The 8484-nt window shown below is 35.0% G+C and overlaps 1 protein-coding gene across 1 annotated transcript; it reads left to right on the top strand.

Moving 5' to 3' along the window:
• The first annotated feature begins 4464 nt into the window (after positions 1–4464).
• Positions 4465–6690, top strand: LOC136974333 (zinc finger protein 862-like). Its single transcript, XM_067269188.1, has one exon. It carries the CDS (start codon positions 4465–4467, stop codon positions 6688–6690), a length of 2226 nt encoding a protein of 741 aa, XP_067125289.1.
• The last annotated feature ends 1794 nt before the right edge of the window (positions 6691–8484 follow it).

Below are 8484 nucleotides of genomic sequence, written 5' to 3'. Positions count from 1 at the left end.
CCGACTAACACTTTAAATAGTTCTTAACTACCGCCATCTGTTAACGGAATAGTAAATACTTTTAACGATACTACGCCATCTACTTTTTTTTTACTTTTCCTGCTATGTCATAATATTATTAACCCTCTTTAAAGCTTAATAACGCTTGCTGTTTTTGTCAAAAATTTCTGTAATTTCGCATGGAGGTTCGTGTATTAGATAATTGGTGCTATTAAGTTTTGTTCATTAAAGGTCGAGGAGTGGGAAGATAAAGGGAGTGTCGTGTGTCGTACCTCGAGTAGGATCGGAATTAATAACGATTTTACTCGTTATTAGTATTTACAAATGTTTATATAACACACTCTTGAAAATTAAGCTTTTTGCCATTCATAATAATTAAAAATATAAAAAGCGTTTAACAATAAAATATCATAACAGATGGCGCCCCACACGCAGTTTTAAACGTTATCGGAAAAGTTAAGCAACTCGATACTGGATTTTTTCTTCTGTTAATTAGAAGCAAGTAACTCGGATATTACGCACTGCAGGTGTTGTGTCTTGTCTTTCATCTTGGACGAGAGCAACTAGGATATGGGATCCCGTGGTAAGTTGTGATGGACATGTTATGTGACGAGATTAGTAGTTAAGTATATTTTTTGTTTTATACGTGGAGAATAATGCCTTCCGGGAGGTCTTTTAAGGATAACTGGCTCCTATTTAGGCATTGCAGACGTAGAGAAAAACCGGAAAACTCTACGTAGACAGCCCGTTCTTGCGCAGCGCGAACCCACGACCGACCTCCTAGTGTTCAGAAAAAGGAACCGTTTGGCCGCTGGTGAGCCCGGGTGTTGTGTTTTATTCCATTTGGTTTGCGACCTCTACTTTTTATTAAATAATAGTGTGTAAAGTTTCAATGCTGCCAAATGTGCTGAAATGCTAAATCACGAGTAGTATGAATCAAAACCAAATATTTTAAAAGTGAAATACCTGAAATGTGTCTTAATAATGGAGTTTTTAAATTAGTGCTTTTAGTTAATTACTTAATTATGCTCCAATTTCACGTTATTATCAGTCGGAAGTCGGATTCGGCTCTCAAAAGTGTTCCGTCGTAGACCCTCTGCTTCACTAAGGTATTGATCATCAGTGAATCTTTAAGATCCAAAGGATCCGTGCACAAGTAGCCGAGGTTAGACGGCACTCTGTCGAAAGTTTCAAACTTTCGAACATCTCTTACAGTAAAACTTGCTTTTTCGGTGTATTTCAGTACCAATAGCCAGGTTTTTCTGCCAAGTCCAAGTCTAAGCACCGGAGAATGAAAATCGTCCGGGGTGATGCTGGTTGGAATGTTGGCCATCCAGAATACTCGATAGTAGTCTACACGATGTTTCTCTTTCGAGTCTCGGATGGTGGGCTTGACTACTCCCCATTCCTGCTCTCAGCGCATTGGCGACTCCGCTCTCCTGATTAGACCGATTAACTAGTAATCGTGTATGAGGCAAAAGCTCATCTTGGTATACTCCTGTAGGTACAAGTGTAGGATGCAGCTTGGTATCATGGTACGTTCCACAGAGTCAGCTTTGATGTTGGGACAACAACAGTTTCCTAATGATTTTTAGCAGTTGTTTCTTTCTTCAACGAACTGCATAGACATCCACGGATTAACGCGTGCACCATGTGGTGGCGGCGTGACCTTCAAAAGTCCATAACTGTTTAGTTTCTATTAATGATGTAACGAATATTCGGTTTCTACCGGTATTCGGCCTATTCGGCCTATTTTTCGCTATTCGGCCGAATACCGAATATTTAATCACTATTCGGCCGAATACCGAATACCTAAAAACAGGAGTAAGAAATAACAAAACTGTTTTTATACAGTAAATAATCATTAAAAATTAATCATTTTGGTAACTTTTATTAATGCTGAACATTAAATTATCATTATTAAGGTTAGTAAGAAATAGCATCTAACTCTATTAAATTATTTCATAATTAAATAATATTATAGCCTTTATCTAGCCCGATATCTTATGGCATTGATGGCGTGTAGGTTAGAATGTATCGGGCATTAATGTTATTGTTTAGTTAATTATGTTATATTCGTATTCGCGTATATTTTAATATTTTTTACGATATTTTAAAATGATTTACGAAAAGTTTTATTGAAACTTATCGTATTTAATGAAAGAATTATTTATCTATTTCTAGAAGATGAGTAACTAATATATAATTTATTTTATAAATAAAGCAAAGAATGAGCATTTCTCATTATATACAAAAGATAACATTTGAAATCATGTTAATTTTAAAAATATTGACAAAAACAATATCAACAAAATATCACAAAACTTCACAAATAGAAACCCCTAATAATATATTTGAACTGTTCCACAACTGGAAAGAAACTAGACCATACGTCCCTACTAAAGTATATCCTTAAGCCGGATGCACACATGCGGCGCGGCAAGGAAAAGCGGCAGAATGACGTCACTTTTTCTCGCCGCAGAGGTCTATTTCGTGCCGCTTTTCTCATGCCGCGAAAGTTGGTCGAATTCTATCTTTCGCGGCGGCCGCCGCCAAGACGCGTTTCTATCAGCCAATAACATTTCGTCTGGCAGTCACGTGAGAAAATACAATCACGTGGTGTTTTAATGGCGGAAAGTTCGAGGTTAACCGAGATAACTAACATCAGAATAAAAAGGAAAGAATAATAAATTTAACACAAATTCTACACAGATGCAGTAATCATATATTATTTAATTCAAAGAACAAAACAACCGAATCTTACTCGAAATAGTATTCTTTATCGAGAGATCTTAATCGAAGAATAAGCCTATTTTGTACATCAGTTCTTTATCAATCCAACAAAATATCTCGGCAAGATTCTTGCCAATACGATATCTCTAATCCAAAATATTCATTCGAATCTTCGACGAAATCTTCTAGCTAAATAAAACGAGCCGTACAAAACAAAATTTGTAAACACGTGGATAGCGGAGTGTCGATATCGTTCGCCATCTTGAATTACTGAACGCATGCGCCGAAATGTAAACGGATTGCCGCTTGTGTGGTCGTGCTGCCGCGCGGCGAAGACGGGTTTGCGTCACCGCTTTTCCTTGCCGCGCCGCATGTGTGCAATGCTCAGTGTTGCCGTTCCTAGTACAATTTGTACTTTTCTGGTACATTTTGCGTTTTCGAGAGCATTGAAAGTACACTTAGATTTTTAGTACATTTTGAGTACATTATAATATTTTAGTACCATTTATGGTACAAAATAATATTTCATGCCTTAATTAACGAAAGAATCCGAAAAAATTAGTTCAATAAAGTCTCACTAGTGTCACTACTTGTTAATTTGAATTATCCAATCACAACATACACATGGCTTATGTCGGTGACGTCAACAACATAGATAGTGTCACGTGATCCAAACAATTCAAATCCGTCAAACAAAAATAATGGACAGGTAAGGAAATCAACGATTTTAAACTTTTGTCGTCAATAATATCAAAATAGCCGTTAAGTCAGAGTCGAATTATTATAGAAAATAGTTTTGAAATTGTACTAGTATAAATAATATAAATACTTTTATATTATTTTCTACCATTATAATTTAATTCTTAAATTATGAACTTCAGTTTTAGTAATTTTGGTAGAAGAAATAACGGTTAAATTTCAGATACGTATACTGTTATGGCTGCCCTTCCGGAATCTCGATAGTATTTGCGATTAGAAATGCAAATTTTTAATTTTCTCGGGCCCGAGGACCCACGTTCTAACCTAACCTAACCTATTCTAATAAATTACTAATAATTTGTTAATTTATTAGAATAGGTTAGGTTAGGTTTGAACGTAGGTCCCCACTGTGCGGCCATGACAGTATACATATCTGAAATTTAACCGAATTAACTTTTGTTAATTTGAATCTGTCCACGCATATTTAGTTTATAATTTTTTTATCCATCACTATTGTATTTTTAAAAAATTAGCTTTAATGCTTGTGTTAAAAAAACCATACAACATATTTTCATTAAAAAATTTTATGAAATATTTTATTTTATATTTAAATATTAGCCTTTTCAAGTCACACCTTGATTATATTTGTATTTCAATAACAGAGCATTTGATTTCGATCTCACGAAGATTTAAAGAATTTCGATCATTAAAAAACTGTTAAAAAAGCACTCATATTAATGCTTTTTAAATTTTTTTTAAAAATATTTGTGAGCAAATATATCGATTTGCTTTTTATTTATGTTTTCACGTACATTAAATAATTTCCGACTAAACATTATTACAATATAGTGCAATGTTTTGTCTAATTTCTAATTTAGATACATCAAGCGCAACCAAAAAATAGGCTACATTGGTGCAGCACAGAAGAACTTACATCCAATAACCGTTAAGCCTACTCAAATTCCCGTTAATCCTGCAGTGCTTTCTTCGAACAATGTTTCTGCAACTGCTGTTTCCGCCATTTCCACAAATATGAGGGATATAACTTCAGCTTCTAAAAGTACTAGTTCTCCAGTTAAGAAACGCAGGCACATTGAGAAATCAACATTATCTAAATCGTTAACTCAGGAAATGACTAATTTGTATTCTTCTGAATCGGAAGTTGAAGAAGCTGAATTAGACTCATCTTGTATTGAATCTGGTAGTGAAAACGAAGCAGGATCGAATGGTGGTGTTGTGAAAAAGGATGATAAATCTGAGAAGAAAGGAAAAAATTATCCTCAAAATTTTTGTGACAAGTGGCTACAAATGGGAGAATTTAAGACTTGGCTAAGACGATCTACAGTATACCCAAATAAAGCATTTTGTGCAGTATGCCAAAAAACCATATCTGGAAATGTTTGTCACCTTCGACGACATGCCACCAATACAAAACACAAACAAGCAATGAAGAGCCTTGAAACAGTAAAATCAGGAGGCCTACTAGAAGCTTTTCAAAGAAAATCAAACCAACAAGAAAAATTAGAAGCTGAGCTGAAATTAGCTATGTTTTGTGTAGAGCATAATCTTCCAATAAAGATTATGGATCACCTTCCTAAACTTATCCAGTCCGTATGCCATGATTCAAATATTGCCAAAGACCTAAAAGTAGCCCGAACGAAAACAACAGAACTCATTAAAGAAAAATTATCTGCGAAAAGCTGCGAAGAAATGACTTCAGTGTTACAAAATGTGAAATTTTCCTTAATTATTGATGAAACGACTGATATCTCCTCCACCAAATGCTTGGCAGTGATTGCTAGGTATTTTGATAACTCTTCTGGAAAAGCAAGGGATCGCTTTATGGGACTGTTGCAAGTTCAGCAAGCAACTGCTGAAGCTATCTATCATTCAATGATGGAACTTTTGATAAATTTAAATATTCCTGCACAAAATATGATTGGATTTGGTGCGGATAATGCCTCTGTGATGATGGGTGAATCTGGTGGTGTGAAAGCGTTAATTAAAAAGGACAATCCGAATATTTTTGTTCTTGGATGTGTATGCCATTCTTTTAGCTTATGTGTGTCGCAGGCTTGCAACAAACTTCCACGGACAATTGAAGACTTGGTTAGAAATATATATGCTTACTTTGCTCATAGCTCCAAGAGGATCAATGAACTTAGTGAATTTCAAAAATTTGTAGATGGCCAACCACATCGATTGTTACGTTTATCTCAGACAAGATGGCTATCCTGGCAGGCAGTAGTCAATAGAACCTTAGAACAATGGAATGCACTCACTCTTTATTTTACAGCAGCTGCTGTGGAAGATAACATACATACAGCACAGTTGTTACTGAAAGATTTACAGAATCCCTTTAATAAGTTGTATTTACATTTTTTATCTTACATTTTGGAACTCATCAACAAAATGAACCTTAATTTTCAAAGCGAGAGGCCACGTATTACATCACTTCTGCCAAACATATCTTCTCTGTTTAAAACAATTTTGCACAACTATCTGAAAAAAGATTATGTGGATTCAATACCGCTGAACAAGATAGACACTCAAAATTCACGACATTTTCAACGAATAGAAACAATATATCTTGGTGCAATGTGCGAAGTTCAGATTGCAAAGAATAAATTCCCTGAAAAAGACATGAAGCTATTTCTCTCAAGCATTCAGTCTTTCTATATTGTTTTAAGTGCAGAAATTAAAAAGAAATTTCCTTTTGATGATTTGATCTTGCAGGAAATAACAAAGTTGGAGCCAAAAATTGCTTTGTCTGGAAATGTTAGGTCAGTTGTAAACCTGGTAACACATTTTCCTAATATTGTGCCTGAACATGAGTATGAAGAGCTGAACACAGAATGGCAACTGCTGCCTGAAATTCGTGATAAGTTAACCAGTTGTGCAGTTGAAAACCTAGAAACTTTCTGGTATGAAGTAAATAAAATTAAAGATGACAATGGCGACGTGATGTTTCCAATACTTGGAAAGCTTTCAACAAGTTTGTTGAGTCTTCCCCACTCTAGTGCTTGTGTGGAAAGAGTCTTCTCACAACTTAATTTAATTAAGACAAAGATTCGCAATAGACTTCAGGTTGACACTTGTAATGCTTTTCTGCTATCAAAAGAGTTATTAAAAACCCAAAACCGAAAATGTTACGATTGGATCCCAGAACTTAAAGAAACTCACCCAATAGCTATCCACGATACCGAAACAGAAGAGAATGAAGATGTAGACGACATAATACATCTGTTCAACTTGTAAGATAAGATTTGCAATTTTTTATACTTGTAGAATTGATTTTGCTAATTTTATTAAAGAAAGTTTTGTCTTACTATTCTTTTATTTAATTTAATGAAGTGCCTATGTGGCAGATTGAAAGTATACATATATATATTTTTTCATGAATACTTTGTTTACGTGCCTATATATAACCTATATATATATATATATTCACTTAAAGTATTTATGAATATGAATTTGAAATAAGCACAAAAACTTAGTATGATGGTATATTAATATCAAAAGCAACCAACCATAGAAATAGTACATTTTGAAGGAAAATAGTACATTTTTTGAAGGAGATTCAGTACATTTTGAAATTTCAAACGGCAACACTGGTGTGCATCCTCCTTTAGGGTGCTATTCAGTCTACAAATACGCAGTAAAAACAAAATTTTAGTGCTTAATTAAAGAGTTAAGAAGATCGATTGTAAATAAAATAACTTATAAGTTATAACTTACATCTAAATACCAACAACTGCCGAATAAAATTGGGCTATTTACGGCTATTACATAAATTATAAACCAATTTGGCACTAGAGGTAGACGCTAGACTCCATCTCATATTAACTTTAATAATTATAATTTAATTAATTGTCGGAACGTAGTGACGACTAATACTTGACTTCGTGCATTCCTTGTCCGCAGAATAACTCTGGAATGAGTTGTCCGATCTTGATGAAATTTTCTACGACGAGTCATCATCACTCAAGGATGAACTGATTAAAATTTCAACTTTCAAAAATGATCAAAATTTTGTAGAACTGGATATAGGTGTTTTTCTTCAGTATGGATTATTTTTGAGAGTTGAAATTTTAATCAGTTCATCCTTGAGTGATGATGAGTCGTCGTGGAAAATTTCATCAAGATCGGACAACTCATTCTAGAGTTATTTTGTTGACAAGGAATGCACGAAGTCAAGTGTTAGTCGCTTCCTGCACGCACGTGTAGAAACGCCATCTGGTGGTCGGAAAATATGACAAGCATTAAAACGGTAATTTTGAAAGGTAAATGTTGTCGCTAACTGGACACACAACAAATATAAAGAATGTTATTATTTCTATAACATGGAGCAGCAGTGATCAATATTGATGGCTTTACGATCCATTCTCTCCTTCGTCTTCCTATCGTTAGTACGAAATTTCGATCTCTAAATGGAGAAGCTGCGCAGACATTCCAAATTGAGATGAAGTCGCTCAAATTCATCATCATCGATGAAATGTCAATGATTGGTGCAAGAATGCTTTACATGATCGAGAGAAGATTGAGGGAGATAAACCCCGAGAAAGATGAGCCTTTTGGTGGATTCTTTATCTATTTGTTTGGTGATTTTCGTCAGCTTCCTCCTGTTAAAGATACTCCTCTCTACTCGAGTGTTTTTTACGATGTAATGTCCCAACAAGGTAGATTCGCATTTGATTCTTTTGAGAAGTTCATTGAACTTAGTAATTCTCATAGACAAAATAGCGCAGATAGTTCCTTCACGGATGTCTTACAACATCTAGCTTCGGGTGATTTCTCTGATACAGATCTGAACATTTTGACAAGAAATCGAGCCTATTTATCCAGAGATGAACTTGATCAGTTCCAAACGGCAGTAGAGCTATATCCAACAAACGAGCAAGTTAAACAAAGCAATGAAGACTACTTGCAGTCAACTGGATGCCCTTTTGCTTATATAGCAGGGGTGGGCAAGCAAGAGTTCAGTGGGAGCCGAAATGTAGGTTTTGCAAAATGCATGGGAGCCGCAGTTCTGTACTATCGTGGTGGATAGTA

Source organism: Centruroides vittatus, unplaced genomic scaffold (assembly GCF_030686945.1).
Source record: "Centruroides vittatus isolate TY-2023 unplaced genomic scaffold, ASM3068694v2 contig_347, whole genome shotgun sequence".
Classification (NCBI taxonomy): domain Eukaryota; kingdom Metazoa; phylum Arthropoda; class Arachnida; order Scorpiones; family Buthidae; genus Centruroides; species Centruroides vittatus.
This window is presented reverse-complemented; position numbering and strand designations above follow the sequence as displayed.

Coding starts and splice junctions, on each gene's coding strand:
- LOC136974333 (XM_067269188.1), top strand. CDS start 4,465: ATGAGGGATATAACTTCAGCTTCTAAAAGTACTAGTTCTCCAGTTAAG.